This window comes from Lytechinus pictus, chromosome 1 (genome assembly GCF_037042905.1).
Source record: "Lytechinus pictus isolate F3 Inbred chromosome 1, Lp3.0, whole genome shotgun sequence".
NCBI lineage: Eukaryota > Metazoa > Echinodermata > Echinoidea > Temnopleuroida > Toxopneustidae > Lytechinus > Lytechinus pictus.
Window position 1 is genome coordinate 6,856,369 of NC_087245.1, and position 27,059 is coordinate 6,883,427.

The following is a 27,059-nucleotide window of genomic DNA, read 5'->3' on the forward strand; positions in this document are numbered from 1 at the left end:
GCCAGTAGTAGACTGTACTGTAAGCTCATCAGTATTTTGCACGATATTTCAGTATCTTTTCAGTATGTGATTATGGAAATGTAAATTAAATGTTTAAGTTGCGCTTTATCGCATAAAAATGACAAACAGCAATAACAACTTATTGCTTTTTGATTTATAAAAAAAAAATTATTGCATTTTCATTGAAAAAATCCAGATGAGTACTCCAAGGTATTGTATGTTTAAAAGTTCAGGACAAGGTAAAACAGAATGAAGTGTTGCAGCATACATTAATCGATTGCAGTTTATACATTGCGATTCATTATTTACAAACAATAATTTATAAGATAGTAGTGTATACATGAACACTCATATTGATTATCATAGCGTATCGTTGTTATACCGCACACTTATATTTTGAAAGTTACGATGCGGAACTGTTAACCTGTATTATCCAGACTCGCATTAAAGAGTCGGGGGAGTTTCATGAAAGTACAAACACTGACTAAATCGTCACCTCTATTGTTGTGAAATCCTTTATTTGGTTTTGATTGGCTGGGAAGCACGCGGGGGAAGCATTGGTCTCTGAATGTTGTATGGTAATTGACACTGGTCAGAGCTGAAAAAGCCTCATGAAATGGTATCATGGTGTTAACCGACTGACGATCAGTCAGTCGGTAAGATAGGAAGAGTCTATTTTAAATTGCTGAGCATAACGAACATAATTATACATGCAAGCCGACTTAAAGTTGAAAAAAAATATAGTAACTTAATGGAGAGTATTCCTTTTTTATTTCAGTTTGTGAGAGGATTCACTAACGCAGCACTATTTCAAAGAGTCCGTTAATGATGCAAATGACGCAGTCATCACGGCGTGGGTGTCTTTGAATATGAAGTGGTTTGGCTTGTAAGAAATGCTTGTGAATTCTCCTCGATCCCTTCTTCATGTTCTTCTATTCCTTCTTCCTCTTCTTGAATCTCATTCCCTTGTGGTACATAAGTCATTAGTGAGAGAATCATGAAGATGAGAGATAAACATCGGCATATGACTGTCACGATGAAGAATATTTTGCTGAATTCTTGGTTGTCGTAGAGCCAACAGCTTCGAGATCCGTCGCAGTTGCTTTCCCATACTAAACAGACTCTGTCGATGAGGGCGCCTAGTATAATTGGTCCTGGGACGGTGCCTATTTCATGTAAAAGAAAATAAAATGCATATTCATAAAATGCATATCAGGTGTCATTATGTTATTGATGAATAAGGAGTAAAGTCTGCTAATTAAAGTCACATATAATAATAATGCGATTTAGTCTTTGAGAGTCATAACAACGCGAATATTACGCCTAGTTTAACCGTGAACATGATGAAACATATTCAATAAGAAGCGTCTCAAGTAGACGATGACGGGAAGACAGAATAAAAAAGGGTCCCAATTTTTGGAGGTGGGAATTATCAATTTAATTAAAATTTGAATAAAATCATCCTCCACATTTTTCAAGGTTTCGTTTATACTCATTAAAAGGGGGAGAACGACCTCTAATTTTGGTACAAATCTGCCTTAGTAACGCACGAAGATTTTCTTTTTCTTCTTTAGTCACCACCAATCTGCTCCAGCCTTTTACTGGCACTAAATTTACACTATTTCTTTTAAAAAGAAACATATAGACGAAACCTTTAAGCCTCTTTGTGGAAATATAAAACGTATTAATTATTTCTTTCACTGATAATCCCCACTTCAAAAATCATTTTTTTAGACCTTTCCTTCGGTCAAGTCTGGTCATATTTTGTTCTCAGGAGTAAACAAGTGTCTAGCCTTCCCTTTCAAAATGTTCGACAACGCTATGGCTATGAATTGAATATAACAATACACCGATTGACTCGTATTTTGTGCAGGAGTTGACAAAGGATGTTGACCAGGAAAGGGAAGGGTCAGAAATAAGGGGGAGGGGAGAGGAACAAATATTGACCCCACCGACGATCAATATAAGTTGTGAAATCTTTCGAATTTGCCTAAAATGGTACCTGAAACTCTTATTTTTTCTGGTTCTTCCTCATTGTGCTACAGGCTAACCATATACTATACAAAGTCAAAATAAATGGCGTAGCATATTTTGATAAAATATCAAATCTTCCTTATTGGGAGTTGTAAGGGAATCTCACTCCATCTTAACTGCAATTACCAATTACATTTATGTTCAAATGCATTTTAACAAATCTAGAAAAAAAAAAATCTTGTTCTGTCGCTATGCTATTTCACATAAATAATTTCTATCCAGGATTGACGTCACTGAAAATAGATGGCCACACCCCTGGTCATTATTATGCTTTAAACATTCTTACCTAGTAGTCGATAAATGAATGATTGTATTCCTAGACCATAAGCTCGTTGAGAATGAGAAACAGATCTGTCAACAAATAAATAGCAATGTTCACAATTATAACACTCGAACGAACAATGATTTTCATTTATTTAAAGTTTCTTCAACCTTCACAAAAAATAATTCCGCTTTAGTTTTCCCACCGTTTGGAATTCCATACCTCGTAACACAGGGGCCGCGGAACCGTGTACAAAAACGTAAAAATGACCATATGATTGTGATTTTTAGCATGGTCAGCCCCCCCACTTTGAAAACCGTTCCGCGGCCCCTGTAACATACGATCATACACAAATTTAAATTTATTTAAAAGATGTCTTAAAAATTCCCTCGTGTCCAAGTACTAATTATTTTGCTCCCCCTATTTTACATGCTTTTGATGTCATCCTACGTTATTATAATGATATAGATATGCCTGTGTAATATAGATTATAATTTCTTTTGAGAACTTCTTCTCACAAGGCCTCTGTGCTTTTCTTCTCAAGTTCTCTTTCTTTTAATTATGATATTTAATCAAGGCAATGTTTTTTTTATCTATGAAATGATTTACTCTGTATCATTGTATGCATTTCTAATTTTTTGCATTTTACATGATTTTTAACCTTTTTGAATTTGAATGAATAAAGAATTGATTGATTGAACAAATGATAGAATTATCGAACACAAATTAAGGAATGAAAAACGCGTAACGAAAATTACTCTTTTAAAGAGGTATTATCAAAGCTGAATCACAATTCTTATTCAACATGCTCAAATTGTATCGGAGCAGAGTTGTGCACCAATTGATGACATTGCAATTTCTACTCCATGGGCCCTTCTATCCAGTATCTATGTCTTTTCCTTTCAGACAATGCTTATAAAATTTTGTTAGGAATCAAATTCTCACTATGAGATGTAATTACACTTAAAATTCCGACTTCTTTACGAAAGATGGAAATATGGAGCATCTATCCTGTCAAGTTCATCCAGTAGGAGCGAAGAAATTTATTGATGGCCATAGCGTGGAAAAAATTAGAAGTCTCGAGCGAGCGAAGCGAGCGACTAAATTTTGTATCCTTTTTAATGAAATTCTAATTTTGTGATTCAATGTTCAGAAAATTAGGTCTACACATCTCGCCTTCTTCAATTCCTTGTATTTTTATTTTACCGTTCTCCTTTTTTCTTTGCTTTCCTTTTCCCCGCTCTCTTTTCTTTTTTCCTTGGTCGTGGGCCCATGCACAAGCCCGCAATCCGTACGTCAATGACTCCACCCTTTGCCCTCCCTATACTCACCTCATTGTGGCGAGAATAGACGGTACGAGAGCCAGAAATGTGAAGCCCAATGCAAAGAAAAGTCCAGCCATAAACAAAGGTTTCTTGTCACAAAACTCGTCTTCACATAAACCTAAGACTGCTGAACCAGAATACTCTGTGTGGTTGATACTATCTTGGATGCATTTACAATCTTGATATACCTGTTAGAGAGAGGATGGGGCTGGATGAACATTGTCTTTGACATGTTAGGGGCATGGTGATGAGGTATATAGAGGAATACATCCCGAATTCATTCATTAGATAATTGAAAATGTATAATACAAACACCGGCATTCTTAGATATGAAAAGCTACTGATAGATCATTTGATCAGGAACTATTAATATAGCTTAAATTGACCTCTAAAACCTATACTCCATGAATATTAACAGATGGATTAACCACAACAACTATACCAACGCAAGAAAGCTCTAAAGTGCTTAGATGTCGAGATGTTTCGTCTAAGTCACGTGATAATCACTTGTCGACTTATTCACGTTGGAAGTCGACACAATATGACTTTGTCTTGTCAAGTCAGCTTTTAAATGTTTTAAGAAAGTTACGTTCTTCAGTGGCGCCTTGGAAATAGATCATATTTTTATGTCGTCTTACAAGTTGATAAGTCGATATATTAACGGCTATATCTGCAAATCGACTTTATAGGCCTATCACATAAAGTGCCAATAGTTTACTTTTCAAATCGGCATGACGACTTCAAATGTCAAAATTGAAATTGTCAAAAATAAGTAAGGGCGCAGTCTCATGTCGACTGTTTTCGACTCGCCGTACGGTGGCGGTAGGGGAAATGTGACTGCAGCATTAGTCGACACAATTTTATTATGAAGTATAACAACATTTCTGAGCTTCCGTAAACCCCAAACAATGGAAAAAAAGCAGCTATACGTACTCTGTCACTTTCCACATCATCGGGATATTCATCTTTCGTACAACCAGCAAAGCAGGCTGAGAAGTAGACGACACCATTGCTACCACATACGGGGTTGTAGGTTGCAGCACAGTGACAGTTGCTATTACATTCAGCAGTGAAATTAGTACTGTTCTCTTCATTTAGAGGAATGGACCTAGGAGCAACAGAAAGATGTCATGATCAGATGAAAGCGCAGTTTTAGGTCCCCAAATATATACCCCTATTGGTATTTTATTGATTGTAATCTAGGGAACTTCAATTTTAACAAGCGTTTATAGGGCGGACTTGAAGATTTATGCTTGTTGGGAGAAGCAATACTAATAATCGTGCAAAAAAAAATGTTCATATATTCTCTCATATTGGTCAAAATCCTACCTAAAGTCTACATTACAAAGCATCTGGATACATCTGGATTTTTGGATGAAAATATGGTAGAATGTTATACAATATTTGGAATTCATATCCTTCCCTAATTGCTGTATGAAGAGTAAAGGAAATCAGAGCGTTTTCTTTCTATGTTCTACTACTTACGTGTTATAGTACTGTACTGTAGCTCCCGCCATAGGAGGGTCGGGACAATAGGTTAAAAACAAAGACATGCACGCAAGAGAAAACATCAAAGAACCGATGCAAAACTTGACCATTCCCGAGAAAGAAAGTTTGAAATGTTTGACGAGGAAGGCTCCAATCAGACAACCAACACAACTCGACGGAATAACGATCAGACCTAGGATGGGAAAGATAATGAAAGATTAAAAATAAGAAAAAAAGTTTTAATTCACCATTGATTAAAGCAAAGAGATTTAGGTATCAAAGTGAGTTTAAAAGGTAGGAGAAAGAGAGAGAGAGAGAGAAAGGGGGGGGGGGGCAAAGAAAGAAAAGACGACAAATAAAATTGGGTAACACTTGAACAACGTATAACCAATCAAAGACAACAAGCTATGCCCTCAAATTTACTTTATTATATATTTTTTTATAGAGTTGGTAATGATCGGAACAAACGTACCTGTCTGAAAGGCAGCATCACTTGAAGACAGTGAGAACTGTGATTCAAAAAACTTGGGTCCAAATGCTGCAAGACACGAGATAATAAACCATTCGGTCGCTGCCGAACAATTTAACAACATGAATGGTTTATTGGTAACAAGATTGAGGGTGGCACGAGGAATATCACGTACAGAGTTGGCCAATCCGGTCTGAGTGATGAATTCTGACCCCTTCTGAGTTTGATGATGGTCGAGCTTACCATCGATATTTTTGGCGTCTGTTGGATAAACAATTAAGAATATAGATATTTAGTTTCACATAGATAGAAGTGGATTCAGTCAGTATTATCGAGGGATTGTGATTTGCAGGGATACATCGGAGCCCCCCCCCCCCCACCCTTCCCCACCAACACCCCGGCCAACAAAAAATGTAGTATTAATACAGTAGATCAAGGAAGCGAATAACAACTTACAGAAAATAAATTCACCGTTCATCTACACAATATAATTTCGGCAAAGCGTGGGAAATATGAGAAGTATTCAATAGGTTTACAATATTTGTTTGTTTTGAAATTGAGATTACAGTAACGAAAATGAAAGAAACAAATCGTTTCATTCAAAATACTTCATCTTTTTAGACAGTGTTAGGCAATGTAGCATATCGAAGACGTATTATTAAGCAAGAGGCTCAGTTAGAGCAAGCAACTAACAAAATAACAAAATTATATGAAAATAATGAACCCTCTTAGTAAAGTTTATACAAAAATTTATATATATATTTCCTGAAGTTCCTACAAATTTGTTGTTTCAATGACACTTTTATACACTGAGACCGTCGACATCAAGTAACAGGTAACTCATATTAACGACGATCTCCTACGTTAAAAAATACCTTACTTTAAAAAGAGAAAGCTGATTTCCCATATCTCTCTTTTGAAAAAAAGGAAAAGTGTATGTGTAAAAATGTGTTACTGCATTTTGGCTGTAATATTATTAAACAAAATATAAGCTCAATAAAACGAAATAGCATTATCCCCTGAATAAAACTTATTACATTCCTCTTATCAGATATATCTTTCATGACGTAGAGAAGGGATGCTTATCCCTAAAAGAATAAGTGTATGACGCTGCTAAATCGAAAAATGACATTAAAACGGACATTCTGAAGCTTTTCGAACATGCACTTATCAGAATGAATTTAGATTCAAGATTCAGTTTCCATTATTGTTACGTTCTTACATTTTGTTCTTTAGTCCGATTTTACTCTGGTAAATGCATGAATGCATGTCAAAAGATTAATTATGTCTGTTTTTAATCTTATTTCCCGATTATCCCTACTGAAAATGTAAGATTTTCTGGATTTTCTCCTTTTCATTCTCTCTCTTGTGTTCCTGCCCAGATTGTTTTATTTCCAGCCTTCACAGATGATGCCTAACGGAGCCACATTTTTGCAAGAAGATGAAAAATTAGGCTTGCGTAAGTGACAACAAGCAAAAATCACAATATAAAACAGGGTTGCATTTTAGGAATAATTTGTGATAGGTTTAAGGAATGATTTTTACCGACCTGGTAGATATTTTGGGAATCCAAGTAGTGGTAGAGTGACAATGAGAGCCATACATCCACTTGTGATAAAACCAATCCACCATGCTCCTACCCATAGAACACTGTCTGGTGTTAAACCCAAACTTTCAATAAAAAAAGGAAAGAAATATGAAATTCTAGTGCTAACATGAATTAATATTTTTGTTTAAAATGAACACAGCCGAATGAATAGTCGTGCAAACTAATTTATCATGCTAACACTTCAGAGTTTACTCATAATTAGGCCCAATTAACACGAAAATTTCATATCAAATGTTATCAAAATTTTAAGATAATTCCTTCTCAGAAGTTTGAGTTCATTATCAGGCATTCAAAAAACATTTCATCGAACAAATGTTGCATAACAGAAGTCATCTACAATTTATTTTCAGGGGTGATATTTACAATTAAAAAAAAATGTATTTATTTTTCTCTCTGCATAAAATGAAATTATGATAAAATACATGAGGAATGATAAATACATAACATCAAAGACATATACATTACACGAAAAAATCATTGAGAGGGAAGCAGCCAAGAAGGAGAAAATGTCCTTAAAAAGGCCGACCCAATGAAAATTTCATCATTGACAAAAATGTTACTCCCTTTCTCATCTTTGGTATTTTAACACTTTTTAGGTTTGGACCCGGGTGAAAATTTTGATATGAATGCTGAAGACTATAAATAAACCTACTTGGCTCACGTTTTGAGTCTTTTATTATGAAATGCAATGCGTTGTCGTTAAAGGGGCACTCGATTTGACAAACTTTCACTAAGGCTCAATCAAAAATGATATAAAATGATAACGATTTCTTGTATGATTAGAATGTTAGATAATTACGATTCACATTATTGAATCTGAATCAAAGCTCTAGATTACTATAAAGACAGAGGGTAAATGAATGGAATTATTTAAAGGATAAAATACTAATATCAGATCCATGTACATGACGTATCAGTTCAACTGTGGACATGATGGTGACCATGGTGACGGTGTTCTAAGATGAATCCATCGCAGTCGTGGCCTCGGCCACTGTGATATCGTTCTCATTACAATCCTATTGTGTAGGGGAGGGAAATGGTTGAAAAGAGCGAAAGACATACCTCTCTGGATCTTCACCCGGGTCGACATAGATACTAAGAAAGTATCCACCAAGGAGATAGCCAAGAGCTGGACCTAGGATTGAGGTTGCTTGGATTATCCCTTCAGAAGACAATTATATAGAGACGAGAAAGAAAGAGAAGAGGATGTTGATTTAAAAAAACACCACGTAGGCCTATATTGCAAGTCTACCACTTAACTTGTTTGGTAAATAACTACAAAAACTACAAGAGGCAGCCTACAATCCACCATATTCCATACAAATCCATTTGTTAATTCATTTACAGTGTTATTCAATGTATATACATGTATATTTACATATATATATATATGCTCGTACATATATATATATATATATATATATATATATATTGTGAAAGAAATGGATGAAGAGAACAATGGTAGGCGCGGTTTGTCATTGCTCAAAACCCACCTACACCCGACAAAGGAAATTATAATTGGTATAGTGTCGAAAATCTGTCTATCTGACGGTCAATCGGATCGGGGTCGCCCTAGCCACTAACCCGTCTCTCCGTGGTCTAGTGGTTAAGGCACCGGCGTTCAAAGCTGGGGGCTCGGGTTCGATTCCCGGCAGAGACATTTTTTCGGCATTGCCAATTTTTCCAAAGGGCAGATAGCTCTGGGGAACCTTGATTTAAGCTACGCCTACCATTGTTCTCTTCATCCATTTCTTTTACAAAATATTTAAATAAAAGAGTTGCCAAAGCTGACAAGACATGTACTGTTAGGAAAACTTCTGTAGGCTTACCAAGATAAATGGATGCCATATGGGGCGACACGCTTTCGTCTATATAAGTAACTCCAAGTGTGTAGATGGGGGCGGCCCCCAGTCCATGAAGACATTGTGCTGCTATAAACACCCAGTAATAAGAGCTTAGTGTCGTGTTATCATTGTCATCAACATCACAAGGGTTTGTTACGTTTGATGTAGGATCACAAGTATCTGAATATAAAGTCTGGAAATAAATTAATGCACTTGATTATTTTAAACATTCATTAATAAAAGACAACATATAGGAATATATTTGATGGAATTTAAGACATTTAACTTCAAATTGTTAATTACTACGTCATTAGTAAATAAATAATTGAAAACAAAAGTGTAAAAACCATACTAATTTGGGCCATAATGTTTAGCGGTAACGCAGTTTTATATGCAATCCAAAATATTGCGAATATTCGTTCAATTGGTAGATAATTGGTAGGATGTAAAGCAATTATTTGTTCAAAAGCCTCCAATGGGTTATTTTTTTGTAGATATAATGTATTAATTGCATGTGGAATCTTTTTAATTTTCTCTCTATATTCACAATTGTAAATATTCTATGTGACATTATATTAATCAGTATATCATTTACCGATGGCTCGTAGAGACCTGTAGTAAACTGTGGAAGGGCGAAGAGAAAAGAACCAGCAGCAAATATAAGGGCGCCGTTGCCGAGCCATAGGGGCTTATTGCCATTCTCTCCAAAATATGTTACCCCTAAAACAACGACAAGGAGAGCAAGATCGTAACAGGAGGCCAGGAAGCCGCTTTGCACACTGGGAAGACTAAATCGCTGCTCCAATGTGGTGGTAACAGTATAGACAATACCACTAGTCACGTAACTTTGGGTGAAAGCGAAACCACAGAGCCATACTAGAAATCCTTTGGGATTGTTGCAACACTGCAAAGAGAACAAATTTGGGCGCAATATGGGAAGACGAGAGAGCGAGAGAAGAGAGTAAGATAATTAATACAGTGGAAATAGAGAACTTAAAATCATGATCATCAGAAATCCTCTCCAGATTGAGAGCTAGAGTTATATCATCAAGATCACCCCCAAATATTTATATATTGAAAAATTCAAATTTTGTTCTCGACACACTGGAAATTATATGGCTCGAACATAAAGTTTATTGACATGGTCTACCAATACAGGTGAACTTACTTTCATAAAATTATATGTATGTTATGAAATGTCTGAAAAAGATTCAGTAGTAAAATACCCAACAATGTTTAGGCCTATCTTTATACAATGACAAAGTGATTCGAGTTAAATGGCATGGGATGGGGTTATGTGTACACCCCAGCAATGTACAAGATACTGTTTGTGGGACATAGAAAGCATCGACTTTTCAACTAAAAAAAAGGTTAGGTTACCAGTTAAAGCTCCCACTTTCCTGGTTAAAATATGGACCTACTATAGGTCCATGCTTATTAAAGTGACTTTTTGACATCATCTGTATGGTCTATTATGGAGGCATGTAGGGCTGGTAAAGTATGGACAGGTTAAAACACAAAGGTGCATTTTTTGGCTTGTTCTTGGGGGTGATCTTTGTTATGTAGTAAATAAGGCACTATCGTGCTGCAGTCACAACGACTAAGCCGGAACTGAATCCAAACTGACTGATGATATTCCATTCCAAATAGCTTTGATCGGTCTGGATGGAGTCAGTTTCGCGGTGTGACTAGATCTTTACTATTCTGCAGTGTTATTCAGTTTAGCGGTTCACCGTTATTTGCACTATTGGTGTACTAAGATTGTGCAATTAACAACATATATTCATCAACTATGTACCTGTAACCATGACGGCCGTAAAGAAAAACAACCAAACCGTTGTCGTCCTTCGCTTCGAACAACGTCGTGTATACTCTTCTCTCTCGACGAGCACGTTATCGACAATGATTGTGACGATGACGTACGGAGCGCCACAGATTCATCGCTGATCGAATTGTATTCGTTATGTTGGTCAGAGGACAAAAGAGGGGATGAGTCTGTTGTCATTGCAGTCGACATTGTTGAAGAGTTCGACAATGGACGATCTAGTCAACCTAAATAATTTCAACGAAATTGCGTGAACTGGTTAATAATTATTGATAATCAATAACAATGTGTTAAAATGAGCAAGACAACATGCAAACAAGTAGATTAGACAATACATGAACTTCAAAATCAACCAAATCATTGGTTAAAACCTACCAAATTGTGCTGCACTCAACCCAGGTAAAGGCACCAGGTAAGAAGAAACTCCTTGTATGGGCAGCGCAGCTAAAGCTGTGATAATAGCAGTGCTTTTTATTCTCAGGCAAAAAGCGTTGTATAAATCCAGCTACTGTTATTTTCCATTATTATTATTATGCCAAATTTATGCTGTAAAATGAATCACATTTTGTATGTTGTATCATGTTAATTATTTGATAATCAGACTCAATTGTCCAAACGGCGTATGGAAAAAGACAAGATGACTTTATATTTCCGCATAATTACCAGCTTATAGACAAACTGTAAACAGACTTTCATTCTACATGCATTGTCTAGCATATATATAAACCTACCGTATTCAGTTAGCGCCGTAAAGTGCGAGGCATGTGTGATGAAATAGGTTTTTCGAAATTTCGGACTTTGGATTATCATATCAATATTGCTACAATTCGATGTCCAAAAATAGCTTAATATATTTAAAGCATGTGAATGTAAACTTATAAAACTGAGCTTAAGATAGCTAACACATGCCCAGTACTGCACATGCCTATATACTGTATTTACTATTCAACTTTGGGGTTAGCATTACTCTATCCTTCAACCTATATGTGATTGAATTAGTAAACGAAAACAATTGAAGTCAAACATGAAGCTTTTCAGCTCAATGCTTCTCAAGTTTACTTCATGATTTACCCGTTACTCTGATATTCGAATAAATAGATCTTTCTTTGAAAACATCCAGTAATTATAATTGACTGACAATGACCACTAAAGTAACTGACCGTTATCACGATGATTTTACTCACCCCTTGACCCTCGTGTAGTTTTGTGTGTGTGTCACAATCTTATCTTTTTTCACGTAATAACAGTACTTTAACAACGTACCTGGAATCAAACCAGATGTGTAAAATCTACATAATTCCTTGTGATAAATGAATAAATGAAATAAAATATAAAAATATCCATTAACGTATATGAACAATTCAAGAAACAAAACTTTTGTTGTGATTGGCATAGGGACATCTACATAATGAATGGCCTCGTGATCATGGAGTCCGTAGTAGCTGACGGTGATAAAGATTGGAGTGGTACTCGGGTTGTAACTCGTGACCAGTGGCGTACCTGGCATATTTCGTCAGGGGGGGCAAGCGACAAGGATGAGCAAGGTGGGGGGGGGGGGTTGTAGGCATGGACGTATATAGGCACAATTTTTTCAGGGGGGCTGATAATCAATATTATTGAATATCAACTTCACAGTTTTTAATTTTCGAGCGAGCGAAGCGAACGAACATTTTTTTTCAATTATTATTTAGCCTTTTTACATGATGTGAAACGTGCAGAAATTATACATTTGGTCATAAAATTACCAATACACGAGGATATTTGGGCACCTCGCAGTCCTCGTTGCCCTGTATTTTGCAGCCAACCCCCCTACACGTTTGGATGTGTAGGTCTGGAAGTGGCACTGAAGATGGGAAAGGTTACCCAGGGAGTGCCCAATAAAACAGTTGGGATCTTGCTACTACTGATATTTGCTATTGGGCGATTGCACTTTATTGTCGAACTTAATTATTTTTTTTAAATATCATTCCAGAAATGAAATGTATTGGATCGTGATCGATATATTTCTAATCAAGTGGTAATTGCAATGTTTATATTAAAATACTTCTTTTATAACCATGAACAAATTGGTTTCTAACTGAATAATTAATTGATGCGAACGCAAAGAGCGAGCGGAAGCAAAAAAAATTGCATGAAGAGAGAAGAAAGTCTCGTTTAGGTTGTTATTCTTTTGACCATAAACGAAGGAAAAAACAACAAAATTTATACCTTTCTTCCCCTTTCTCCTTTCGCCTTTTCTTTTTCTCCTTTCCCCTTCTTTTTTTTTCTTTTTAGGAGCGTTTTTTTTTCTGGCTACGCGCCTGCTAGACAGTATATGTAAGCAAGAAGCGCGAGCTGAAATTTTTGATATTCCGGCCTAAGAACTGGATATTATAAGCACTTTTTGTAACCGTGAACAAATTGGTTTCTAACTAATCAATTGACGCGAGCGCGAAGTGCGAGCTGAAAATTTTTGATATTTCAACCTGAAAACTAGACATTTATCCAACTAAAATTTGTCCAACTAAAAAATTGATGCGACCGCTATGCGCGAAATTTTTATTGTTATAATTATATTACCTAAAGGTTGTTCTCTAACTTTTTGCTGTCCCTGGTCAGCCCAGTCCGTCCTCACTATCGGTACAGAGAGCTCTAAAAGTCACATTGCGTAAAAATAACAATTTACCGATAAAAGTGTATAGTTTAATTGACATTTACCGACTAAGATGGTGGAACTAAAAAACCGAATCAGTTGGAACAGCCCCGTGTGCCTGACAGTTTATAATTTTTTCCGACAGTCTGCGGTCCAGTTTTTTTGTTTTCCCCTTTCTCATAAACTCTTTCTTCTTTTTCCCCTTCTCCCTTTTTTTTCTCTCTTTCCTCTTTTCTTTTTTCTTTCCCTTTTTTCGCTTCCTTTTTTTTGCTTGTGACTCGTCAGGGGGGTGGACAGTCTGCCCCCTGTCCCCTTAGGTACGCTAGTGCTCGTGACTGTTCTATACTCCTACCCATATAGCAGACCCAGTTGAATTTCTACTATACCTTGTTTTTGCCGTTCAAAGCAAATATTGATAATCTAGAGAAAGGCAGAATAGCAATGGAATAGAAAGAAACACATACACAAAAAAAGAAAACAATAGCTTAACACTAAGTGTTCGAGCGAGCGGTAGGCCTAAAGAGGTTTTTAGGCATGTAATGAATGTACAACTCACATTATAAATTTACATATAATTATGTGAACATATATCTACGTCTTTATTTTTTCTGGTAATATCATAAACACAATGTTAAAAAAACTTCTAGCAACACCATAAAAGGTTTAGGATATCAAATGCTGTTTTGACAAAGTGAATTAAATAAATTATTAACTTACCGGGTGCATTACAACGTCCTACTCGGCCTTCCGTGTATTTCCGATCTGTTTGATAACCTTGAGAAAGGCTACAGAACTTTCATTATATTTCCATCATGATGTACTACAGCTGTGTAATGGATGGATGTTTAGTCTAATCAAATTTATATCTACGTACCAGCATTTTAATCAATAGTTCGAACACTCAATTCTGAAAGTGGCTTTACTTGGTGTACTGATACCTTCCAGGTCATAATAGTTTGATGCGTAGTGTTTTGTTCGCCAGACCGGCAGATCATACAACCAGTCCCGTACACTCCGTACACCTATAAAGACAAAGTTTACTGGTATGGTAAAATAAGACGGGGTGTTTTTGAAATTTATATTGTGTGATGAATAATTAATAAAGCTACATTTTATAATTCGGCATGATTTATTCCTTTTCTCAGCATAAAAGTCATTATGATTAGGCCTACAAACATCTATAGAAAAAAAATGGAAAGATAAGAAATAAAAAGTATAGTGATAGACTGGTGCGAAGTAGCTTCCGGTTAAGGTCTGATATATTGAGAAGCCCATACATGAAATAAGATCAAAACAATCGTTAATTTTGTCTAGCTTTTCGTCAAGTCTGCGAATTGTCATACCCCCCTCTTGAAGGAATCTTAAAACACATCCAACGTGTGTAAAAAAAACATTGTTTACAACATGATAAAGTTAGGTGGTATTGGACTTTGATCATCATACGCCCATCTTACTTCAGGATCCATATTATTTTAAATCCATCGTACGATGTTGATAAAGCCAGATAACGACGATTTGTAAGTAGGCCTATACTATACTTTATAATGTATACATATTCACTCCGGATAAAGTTCTTAAGGTGGTAACTGTTACGCGATCCCCCCCCCCCCCCTCCTAAAAAAAGGGGAACCTTCCATCGGGTAATAGATGATTGTATGTTTACCAAAATTCAAGTCACAATTATGATATAAAGGCTTTCTTCTGTAATACATAGTTCCTTATTATCAGGAAATATAAGCAGTGTTAGAAATTGTCAGTTAATCTGATGTTACTACCAACTTCCTTTATCCAAATGCTTATGATGGATCAAGTGTATAGTGTTGTTTTATACATAAAAACAAACAAGCAATATTTACAGTTATGTATCATGGAACATGTACACTGTATAATACAAATCATTGATTATGTGAATTATGTGATAGTTATCAAGATGACACTGACACCAGAACACCGCTACTAATAAGAAGTTTATACAGAATTCATTTTCTAAAACGTTAAGAGCCCTTGACTAATACGGTAATCCGCCCATAGTAATTGTTAGCTAATATTATTTATGTTCAATATAAATTTAATCAAAGTCAAGTTTTATCAATTTGCATGATGATAAGATGGGAGTTAGCTTCTGAGTTAACCTTTGGCCTCGAGCTGTGACTTAAGAAGATGAACAAATAATCGTTTGATTACAAAAATCAATTAGTGCAACAAGCGAATTTATATTGCTCTACGATAGAAAATCCTTCTCAGTCTGTGTTCTATTTCAGCTTCACCAATTCAAAAGATTGGAGTATTTCCTTTCCTTATTTACAACGCAGTTCTTTTGTGAATTTTAACATCTCTATCATCTTCACAATTTTGTTGAGGATCAACCAGAAATTTTGCCTTCTCTTTGTGATCAACTATTCGGACTGAAAAAAAATGGAGACATAAACTGTATAGACTGTTCGCTTCTCCCATTTCACTTCTGATTCACAAATCCGTTTTATTTTAGATATCGCTCACATAACCAATTAATGTCGTCTTTTAATGATAAATAATAGCAATAGAAGAGGAAACTGCGTCTTCAAGCTATTCATCAGGATCGAACGTAACTACGTAAGGTGAGTCTATAGGAGACGGATTCAACTCACGAAACTGTTTCTAAAGGCACACATAACAACTGGTCCATGGTCCGATTTGGGGACAAACTTGGATTTTGCTCATTTTCTGAAAATATGAATGAAAAGTATATTTTTTATTTAAGGTTCAAATTAACTGAAAGAATACTAATATAACAAGTTTGGATAATTGCATGCCTTTATTTGGAGTAAAGGTCAAATTAGTCTTATTCGCAGCCAATCGTAGGCCTACGATTGTCAGGACTTCATTACGACTAGATATTAAATTCGCTTTTATTCTAATAAGGATGATAGCATAATCACATATTTGAACACAGGTATTCGTACGATGATTTAGAACATTACACCGTAAGGTGCTCCATGTCTCAATGTTAACATCAAATTTAACTACGTTTTATTCCAAAATCAGGTCGCAGTCCAATCGTAAGGTGTGCGGTGGCCTTATGCTAAACATACATTGAAAAGATCGTAAGATATTTTTTTTCTGTTTGGATGTGGTTTCCCCGTGTGATAATAACATAAATTTTCTATATTTCAACACTGACTAGACCTGCATTTTCCACTCTTTTTCAATTGTCGAATTCAATTTTATTTTAATCTTGTAATAGCTGATGTAACATTGTATGTCTGTTTTATGTTGGGGAGGTTGTAATTGGAAGGACACATTTAAATTAATATATTCATATATAAAAACAAAACTCGGTAGAATGATAATCAATTATCAATTTTCATCGATAGGTCCTATGTCTATAGGTATAGATATACAAAATGGTTAATATTTCTCAGCAACATCTGAAATTGATAAATCAGTGAATTGTTTACTAGTGAAATAAACAAATACACAACATAATTCATCAAAGCAGAAACAGTATATAGTGAGAGAAATCAAAACAGGAATAGTATATTCAAGTTAACTCAACTGAAAATTATTCGAACTATAGAATTATTTTTAGTTTGCTATGTTGGCTTATAATATCAACATCAACCTGATGAATTCAAGATTGCTTTATCTTACTCACCTCATGCGGTACATATAGTGATTCCGTTAATCAAACAGACAGGTTACTAATTGAAGCAAATGAGCGTTATCATTAAACCAGTTTAATCTATGAGCGAGATGTGGGGGCGGGGTGAAGGTTCGAATGGATAGTTTGATGAACTTGACACTTCTTAGCATGAATGTGTTATAACTGTATACGTAGGTGGGTTTGGTTTGCTTTTGGTTTCTTCTTCTCCTTCCTCTTCTTCTTCTTCTTCTTCTTTTTTCTTCTTCTTCTTGTTCTTTTCCTTCTTTTTATCTCATTTTTTATTTCTGCATGCGCTATCATCAGTGGTTATTTCAAACATCACAATGGTTTCGGTATTAAGAAATATAATTTTATACCAAGGGCCTCAGAGATCAATCCGCCTTCAAGAATAGAAGAGATTTCCTTGAAAAGAAACATTGATTTCCACACATATTCTCGTTTGGGTATGTGATGACCGTTGAGTATCAGCGTTGTATGACACACAGAGCGTTTTCCTTGAAAAAATAGGTAACATGTTCTAAAAGATGTTAGGCTAAAGCCGGGGTAATATTATGCAGCGCTTAGAAATATTTGTATTAAGCGCTATATAAATGTTGCATATTATTATTATTATTATGCGAGGGAGCGAAGCGACCGAGCGATTCATTGGCATGATTGATTCTATATTAATGTACACAATTTTATGTATTATATTATTTATGTTCATATTCTATGTCTGACAATTGTAAGCGCTGTTATGCTTTTGTGTAGAGTGCATATATAAATAACCATTAATATTATTATGATTGGATTCCGTGAAATTAAATTTACAGATCTGCTGCATGGGGTAGATTTTGTCAAAATCTGAAATAAAAATATTGAGGTATTAAGAAACTGCACCCTGTCCCTCTTTTTCTCAGATGGTTTAATTACAATTCCCGACGAGGGACCATGATTTCAAAGACTTGGCAATACTACATTTTAACAAGTAAAACAACATTTGATCCATCATGAGACAACCAATTACTACAATCTTCTACTCAATGAAATAACATTAGTTTAGATTGTGAGAGAAAAGAGGGATGACTGAAATCGAGATCTGATAAACTGTGAGCCTTCAGTTCGCAGAGAAGGTAAAAACTCAATAAATTCCAGTTTCAACTCGTAGCCGATCGCATTATTTTATATGACGTATGGCCTGCAGTCGACTTCGCAGGTGTTCGAGAGGATCATTTTCTATGTCTGGACTTTTCTAAAATATATGTCATTTGAAAGACAGTTAATCGCGGATATAAGCTGTTAACCTTGAAAAATGGTGACGAGCTTTATCTTATCTCCTTATCTTGAAACTTGCCTTCATAAATCAAACTTTATAAAGAGGGATTTTAAAATGTGATTTTACTACTATCCCTTATTTCAGTTGACATCTATCGGTATCCCTATCTTGAAATCTGTTGACAACATGGAACACAAGGATACAAAACCCCTGCACGTCAACGACCACGGGAATGAAAACTCACACAACAACGATGAAACTGACAATGAAAATGTGTGTATGAACACGATCCATAAGGACGTCGACAAAGACAAGAATTCACCTAACGAGGAAAGTTGTTACGTCAACACATCCTTTAAGGACGTTGAACTTGAAAATGATAAGGGTGACGTGGTCGAAGATCATGTGAAAACAAACGGTAAACATCCCGAAATGATAGACGATGTCGAAGGTGATGATGATGATGATGATAATCCTCAGTGTGGATGGTTTGGCATAAGACCAAGGATCATTCAGGTAATTGGATATTTCATTGGGTCTCTCTACTAATCACATACATTTGCTTAATTTGAAATAATTGTAATAAACTGTCCTGTCAAACTGTTACATCGGTTCAATATTATTAAGTTTTTCATGTAAACTTGTGATGATGACAGGCAGATGAAATTAATATGCAATGGCTTTGTTTCTATAGCTAACTTTTAATGAAAATCTTTGATATTGTAAAAATACCAGGTAAAATTACAAAGGCAGAGTAAATCATCTACTGAACAAACTTGAAATAAAATCGTCGTCATTATTATTTTTTCAGTTAGACCATCATATAATAATAAGCATGACCATCGAGACGCTTTCAAACCCTAATCTTGCTTCTTTTTTTTTCAAGTGCTGCAACAATTCAAAGGGCTACCTCTTCTTCCTCTGTCTCTACGTCATCGCACAAAGCATGACCGTCAACGGGATCGTCTACGTCATCACCACGACACTCGAGCGTCGATTCAGCTTGACCAGTGCACGTAGTGGTTTCATCTCAAGCTGTTATGATTTCTCTGTTATGATCGTTATTGTATTCGTTACCTATCTTGGTGAGAAAAGTCACAAACCAAGATGGCTTGGGTCAGGAGCGTTCGTCTTTGCCATGGGGTCATTGCTCTTTACCTTACCACACTTTGCTACAGACTACTATGAACCTAGAGATGTAAGTTACCGATAGGCTCATGATTTAGTTATGGGGTTAATCCGAGTAACTTCGGGAATTCGTTGATTTGTCATTGAATAAAATGGGTATCACTTAATGGATTATATTTTTGGGCGACATATTGACTGGAACCGAAGACCCATCCACCCCTTCTTTCATCAAATCGTTTCTACCTTTTAATTCAGAATCCACTTGCCAAATCTCTAATTCCGCAATACCAATGTTCTTCTGCGATTCGATTGGTTGGTTTTATCCCCTGTTTATTTACATGAACTAAAATGTAAACTGCAAATGAAAATGAGTAAACATAATATCAATATTGATAGATACAGAGGGAAATTATTTTCAGTGTCAATAATAATGAAGATATTTTATTTCCTCATGTGATGAAGAAATATATATATACTTCTTCATCTAGATGCTCGATATTTTATCCTCCTTATCCTCAGTTTGTTCAAATCTGATCTGATCTCATCTCATTCTCCATCCGTCTATCACTCCCTTCGATTCTTTATTCCTTATTCCTATCTGATTGACAGGCTTCTGAAATATCAACATGTGACATCAACGGTACCGATAGTGGAGATTGTGCACCAGGTGAGACTGGTCTGAGCAGCTACTATTGGGTTTTTATAGCAGCCCAAGTACTCCATGGACTCGGTGCCTCACCTATCTATACTCTGGGTCTTACCTATATAGATGACAACGTTAAACCTACATTAGTAGCTGTTTATATAGGTAAATATATCTGCAAGAAAACAAAATTAGTAAGCAAGGGTGATCACTACCTTTCAGACAATAATAACATTATCTTTTCATTTATCTCTCCGATATATTAGATATTTAGTGTCGTTCTCACATCGTAACGCCAATACTAAAATAGACAGACAAATGAATACATAGATACATAAATAAATAAATATAAAACTCCTCAAAATAGTTTGGAAATCTGACATTGATCGAAAATCCCTCCTCGATTTTAGTAAATGTCAGAGTGCAATTGATATCAATGAATAGAGCATTCAATTTTCTTTAAAAATGATACCCTACATGATATGATTATGGTTCACATGGATGTGCAGTGCCTTGAAATGTGGGGCGAGGTCAAAATTCAAAAGTTGCAAAATGACACAATATTGAAAGTCACTGTTCTTATTTCCGTGGCGATGAGTGAGTTTCTCAGCGGTTTCTTTTTTTTTGATCGATAATTTCACATCGGTTTTAGTAAATGTCAATATTTAATTAATATCAATGAACAGATCATTTAATTTTCTTTAAAATGATACCCTACATGATGTGATTATGGTTCACATGGAGGTGCAGTGCCTTGAAATGTGGGGCAAGGTCAACATTCAAAAGTTGCAAAAATTACACAATATTGAATGTCACTGTTCTTTTTTCAGTGGTGATCAGTGAGTTTCTCAGCGGTTTCTTTTAATTATTCTCATGCACCTTAACATCAACATTAACATGAAATCAAACACACCTCTGCACAAGCAAACACATAACAAACAAACACACATGCATGGGTATTTCAAACCACGACTCAAACCATGTTATCTCACAGAACCATCACCACAGAAGCAGGGGCTTGATTTGAATGGATTTTCATCTGTATTGACACAGACAAAAGAATCATGTTCTGTATTGACCCTTCATGACTATTTCTGCTCGTTTTGCCGCTTTTCAGTTCAGACCTCATCCCACACTTTTGAATCCTGCTCTTTTTTTGATGGCATGATCATAACAAGCATGGTATCATTTTAAAGGAAACTAAATGATCTTTTGAATGATATCAAATATGCATTGTGTAAATTTGGGAGTTGGGAGAAATTAATGGCCAAAATCAGATTTCCAAACTTTTTTTGCTCGTTTTGCAGCTTTTCAATTCAGACCTCATCCAACACATTTGAATCCTACTCTTTTTGTGATGGCATGATTATAACAAGCATGGTATCATTTTAAAGAAAATTAAATGATATTTTGAATGTTGTCAAATATGCATTGTGTAAAATTGGGAGTTGGGAGAGATTAATGGCCAAACTCAGATTTCCAAATTTTTTTTGAGGGGTTAGATGAATAATTAGATTAATGTAATATAAATGGATAATTAAAATGAATGAGTCAATGAATGAATGAATCAATAAATCAATCAACCAATCAGTCAATATATCAATCAAATCAATCAATCAATCAATGAAATTAGAAGGCATTTCACTTTTCCTTTTTTTAGATATTGCAATTGAAACTGGAGCGTTTTTCAAACTTAGCATCACTGTATAATTCCAACTATCTTTCAATTATTGGCAGGTATATTCCAGGCTATGTCGACCTTGGGTCCTGCTATTGGATACATACTCGGTGGACTCTTTCTTACCTTTTATACAGACGTCAATGTAGATCCAGAGGAGTAAGTTTAATATATATATATATATATATATGGTAGATCTATCTTGATAACTCAATATACACAAACATAATGATCAAGAAACACGTTGTTCTAGTCTACATTCTCCTTACAGATCCATGTAAGATTTAGCGTCGTTTAATCCCAAAGCCAGATCTCGGACCCTCCACTGGATAGGATCTGTGCAGTAACCTGAGAAGAAGAAGAATATATTTATTGACAAGCGAAGGGCGAAGCGACCTAGTTAATTGCGATATCATATAGGATATTTTGAAATCAGCATAATGGTGCATACCTTTTAGTAATAACTGTGGAAATTTGCCAAGAAAGGTTTTTATTTTTTATTTTTTAAGGAGCCACCCCTCCCTCTGTGAACGTGTGTGACAGTTGATCTTAAAAAGATGTTGTCTGTTTTGTTTTGATTGTATCACCAATTTTGATTTTCAAATGGCGTATCTTTCTTGTGTAACTTAAAGATTTATTACTAATACTGTCTGTACCGATAAGATTACGTTTATATATTCCATTTATAGCTTAGGATTAACTCCTGAGAGTCCGTTATGGATTGGTGGTTGGTGGATGGGGTTCTTTGTGGATGCATCTATTGCCCTCCTTGTCATCATACCTCTATTAGGATTCCCAAAAGCTTTACCAGGTAAATATTTAAGTTTTTATCATCTAACCCCTTGTAACTATATATCAATATTTTTAAAACGTCACTCAGTTACTCAGATTCGAATGCAAAATTGATATACATGTAGTAGAATGAGTATGCGACTTGAGCGTTTTAATCAGGTATAATTATGGTGTCACACAAAAACTAATGCATGGATTCATAATCATAATCATCATCATTATCGTCATCATCATCATCATCATCATTATAATATTTTATTACGCATTAATTTTTGTACGGTTAAACATTACTTCCACTTTGCCAATATCAATGATGCCATTATCTACTTGGTCATGTTGGTATGTCTCGTTGTGTAAATTGTGGGATATCCTTCCATTTTTGTTTGTATAACGTCCACTGCATGTTTCATTTTTTATATGCATCGCTTTACCAGGATTTTCTTTGGTCCTGGATGCGCTGTAGACCTTTTTATTTCATCATATCTTCATTAAACTTAGATAAGACGATTGTCATAATGATCATGATGTTTGCAAATATTGTGGACCAACAAAAATTTCAATGTAAAAATGTACGAATGATTGTCTAACGAAACTCCTTTAAAAATTGAAAAAAAGTTGTTGAATCATTGTCATCACTTAGTTTAATTCCTAAAATAATCGAAGACATTAATGAGATTCATATTATTATCACGGATGATAAGCTACCAAGAGGGTGACGATAAGTACTGTATTGGACAATACTCCGTAAGAGCGTCTGTTTCGAATAACGCCATGACGTGCGTGGGTTAGAGTCCCAAGCATACCGTAAGACGTCCTATTAAAATCATTTTGTTTCAACGCTCGTCGCTGTCATGGTTGATTTAAGTGTCGTTGTAATTGCAGTTTGAAATCATTCCGTCCACAGGAGAGACACAATCTATGTTAGCGAATCTTACAGCCATTCACAAAAGAGAAGGGCGTAATCTTGGTTTAACGAAATATCCCCTCTGCATGCTTGCTAGCCTCTTGTCGAGGCCCTGTCGGCTGCTTTCCGAGCGAACATGGCTAAGCAAGGGATATAGCGAAGCAGAGCGCCGCCCAGGCCTAATTCGCTTCGCGAATTTATCCCTCGCTTTGCTCGGGAAGCAGCCACCAGGGCCTCGAAAAGAGGCTACATGCTTGCTGGTTTACAACGCATATAATTTCTTTCAACGAAATCCATCATATGAAAATTGCATAGAGTCATTGATCAAGAATATTTAAACATTAAAATAATAATTGCCATTAAATTTGTGATATGATTTTTTTTCGGCTTCATTTAATTTTATTTATATCTAAACGTGCAGGTTCAATCGCATTAAATGCAGCCCGCAAAGAGGAGGCTCAGAAAGGTTCTACATTCACTGCCAGAGCAGGTTTTGGTAACAAGATCAAAGACTTCCCTAAGGCTGCCTGTAATCTTCTAAAGAACATCCCATTCATGTGTCTAAACGGTGCTTCTATCACTGAATGGTTTATCCTGGCTAGTATTGCCGTCTTTGGACCAAAGTATCTCGAGTCTCAGTTTAACTTTACCTCGGGTACGGCTGCTCTAGTAGCAGGTAAATATGCATTTTTTTCACGACGAAATCCATTATGGCATGGTTGCCGTACATGTATATCGATTGAAATAAAAATGAATTCTTGAATTGAATATTAGCTATGTAAACATTTAGTGATGAATGTCCCATGATATCTCCAGACTTCTCTTGCTCATGAACCCTATTTTATTTTGATAGGATCAGCTAAAAAAAGCAAATCAGTTGCCTACGAGACTGTTCAGTTTCTTTTGATAATCCGGAAGAAAATTGTGTTTCCCAATATATGTATACATTCATAAGCATTGCTTTATTTCGTGTTTATAAAGGGTGGCTTTAAAAAATTCTAAATAGAAATTGATTGAAATAGCTTCCACTTAAGACATCCATTGATAACCCGGGAAAGACTTACAATCCCCAACTATGTCAATCTATCTGTATCCAGGTATCCAGGTCATTCCATCCAGTCTAATTGGCTGTATCGTAGGTGGATTAATCGTGAGATATTTCAAGCTCGAATTCAAAGGAATGATCAAATTCTGTATCGGTGTACTCATCATCTCGCTTGTTTCCCTCTTCGTCTTCGTCGTTGCGTGCGACAACGTTGACTTCGCTGGGGTGACTGTCCAATATGATAACAAGTATGAATTCACTTGTTTTAACTTTCTCTATTTTAGACATAAATAAGCTATATTTTGTTATTCGCACGAGCTATTTCAATTCAGTTTTATTTATTTGATATCATAAGATATAAAGATTCACAAATCAAGTACTAACTAACAGAAATTATAACATGTAGAATAAGTACAGAAATTAAGTGTTATGATAGGGATGCAATCCTTAATGTAACATAACAGGGTCATACTCATGTAGGAAAGACAAAAAAAATCTCGCTAAATAGTGATCATCCACATGAGCAAGTGTAATTCCATTTATGTTAACTCTGCTATTCTATCATGTAACTACAATGATAAAATGGCTCAGCAGTCCGTCAAATCGACGTTGATTATAGTTGTTATAATTTTATGTCACTATGTATAAAGGTATTTATGTAATAGACCGCTAGTGACTGGTAATAAAACTTATTCTGTTAACATGATAATGGTGATTGTTGATGACTCTCAGATCGATGGCTTTCATTGGAGACGAGGGAAACTTGACTGCGGCCTGTAACGCGGACTGTCACTGCTCCAATAATTACGATCCGGTGTGCGGTAGCGACGATGTCCTCTATTATTCACCTTGTCATGCAGGCTGTCTTAACATGATCGAAGTCGATGATGTCAAGGTATGAAATTCCTTGGAGTAATTGGCGATGATAGCTGTGGTGATGTTTTTGGTGGTAGTGCACGGTTGTGGTGGTGACGAAGACAATGATAACGACGATGAAGATGATAGCAATGGCGGTACGGATTAAAGTGGTGGTCAGTCGTTATGACCTTTGGTAGTGATGATGACGATGATGATGGTGGTGATGGCGATGATGGTGATGATGTCAATGATGGGAGTGGTGGTAGTCTTGAGGTGATGACGGCTATGGTGGTATTGTTGTGGTGAACATTATGAAAATAATGAACGCTTTTTTACGACGCCGATAACGACGATGGTAATAGTGGTGGTGTGGTGATGGTGGTTGTGGTGGTTATGGTTATGGTGCTGACGGTGATGATAGCAAAGAAAGAATACATATTCGTGGTAGTCAAGCTTGCCGCAATTGTATTAAATAATATTCAGACCGTTATTCTTTTTATTTATTTTTGTTAGGAATACTCTGACTGTAGTTGTATAGATGCGGCTGAGGATGGTATTACTTCTGCAGTTGTAGGGAAGTGTGATTATGTATGCCCACAACAAACCGTCTTCCTTGCCCTGCTATTCATCATGCTAACAAGTACTTTCTTTGCCGTCGTTCCGTCAATCACAGCTTTGCTCAGGTAAGGACGATCTCGACAATGATCACTTGCTGACGTCCATCGTAACTTCCAAAATATTTGCTCTATTTCCAGAATATTCATGGGAGGGATGCAAATTGTCCCCATATTTTTTGCATATAGGAGGAAAAGTTAAAACTGTTAAGATATGTTTATGATAAACATCTGAATATTTTGAAGTAGAGTTGAATATAATTTAAAAGATCTTCAGTTGAATAAACCACCTCCTACTTGTTCTTGAAACGCGTGATAGTGGCAAAGATAATTATTTTTCTCATCTTTCAGAAATAACTGACGTCATGCTGATTCAATGGGGTAATACATGTGACAAAATGTTCAATGATTCAAGTCTTAATGTAATGCATTTATTATCATATTAATATTTTTGTTCTCTCGTTATCTTCAGATGTGTTCCCAACTCACAGAAAGCATTTGCTTTAGGAATCAATTCACTACTTTATCGAGCATTAGGTAGGATATGAACTGTGTTTTTCAACTTTCATTTGTTCTCCGTATAAATCATCATACTTAAAGATGTGAAGATTAAAAAAACTCACACATTTCAACAACGGACAGACAGGCTTACACAGGATTGTAGCATAATGACTCGTTAAGTACAACTTCTTGCTTATCATGACCACGTAGGCGTCTGCATGTGTTAAGCCTTCGGGGATATTCACCCAAAGATGTTTTTTAAAGCTTTTTATCATTATCGTCGTGGACTTATTTTTAGAACATATAAGGTGAATTCTATTTCGGAATGTCAAATTGTCCTTCCTAATTAACTTGATATAGAAAGAGCGTCTTTGCCTTGCATAATTACCAGTTTCCCTGTAATATCATGAAAATAGATCCATGTTTCTTCGTCATGCTATGCTATATAGTTACACGATTTTGATTTAAAAAAAATACCAACATCATGAGGCGAGTAATTACACTTAAAAA

General features: G+C 35.7%; 1 protein-coding gene and 1 pseudogene across 10 annotated transcripts; one reads left to right on the forward strand and one right to left on the reverse strand.

The window, feature by feature from the left end:
• LOC129256540 (solute carrier organic anion transporter family member 4A1-like) lies at positions 1–18,073 on the reverse strand. Of its 10 annotated transcripts, XM_064114505.1 has the most exons (15): positions 18,011–18,073; positions 17,123–17,625; positions 14,206–14,510; positions 12,041–12,119; positions 10,830–11,083; positions 9,627–9,935; positions 9,017–9,224; positions 8,250–8,349; positions 7,128–7,249; positions 5,582–5,839; positions 5,107–5,302; positions 4,555–4,729; positions 3,628–3,809; positions 2,321–2,385; positions 9–1,166 (listed from the first exon to the last, which is right to left on the reverse strand). In XM_064114505.1, the coding sequence occupies exons 5-15, from the start codon at positions 11,046–11,048 to the stop codon at positions 847–849; spliced, it is 2,154 nt and encodes a 717-aa protein (XP_063970575.1). In that variant the 5' UTR covers positions 11,049–11,083; positions 12,041–12,119; positions 14,206–14,510; positions 17,123–17,625; positions 18,011–18,073; the 3' UTR covers positions 9–846. The 10 variants fall into 10 exon arrangements, with proteins under 10 accessions (XP_063970653.1, XP_063970575.1, XP_063970739.1 ...); XM_064114669.1 differs by lacking the exons at positions 17,123–17,625; positions 18,011–18,073 and adding an exon at positions 13,416–13,487; XM_064114408.1 differs by lacking the exons at positions 12,041–12,119; positions 18,011–18,073 and having other exon boundaries at positions 17,123–17,227.
• LOC129256551 (solute carrier organic anion transporter family member 4A1-like) lies at positions 15,995–26,585 on the forward strand (annotated as a pseudogene).
• Positions 26,586–27,059: the final 474 nt, after the last annotated feature.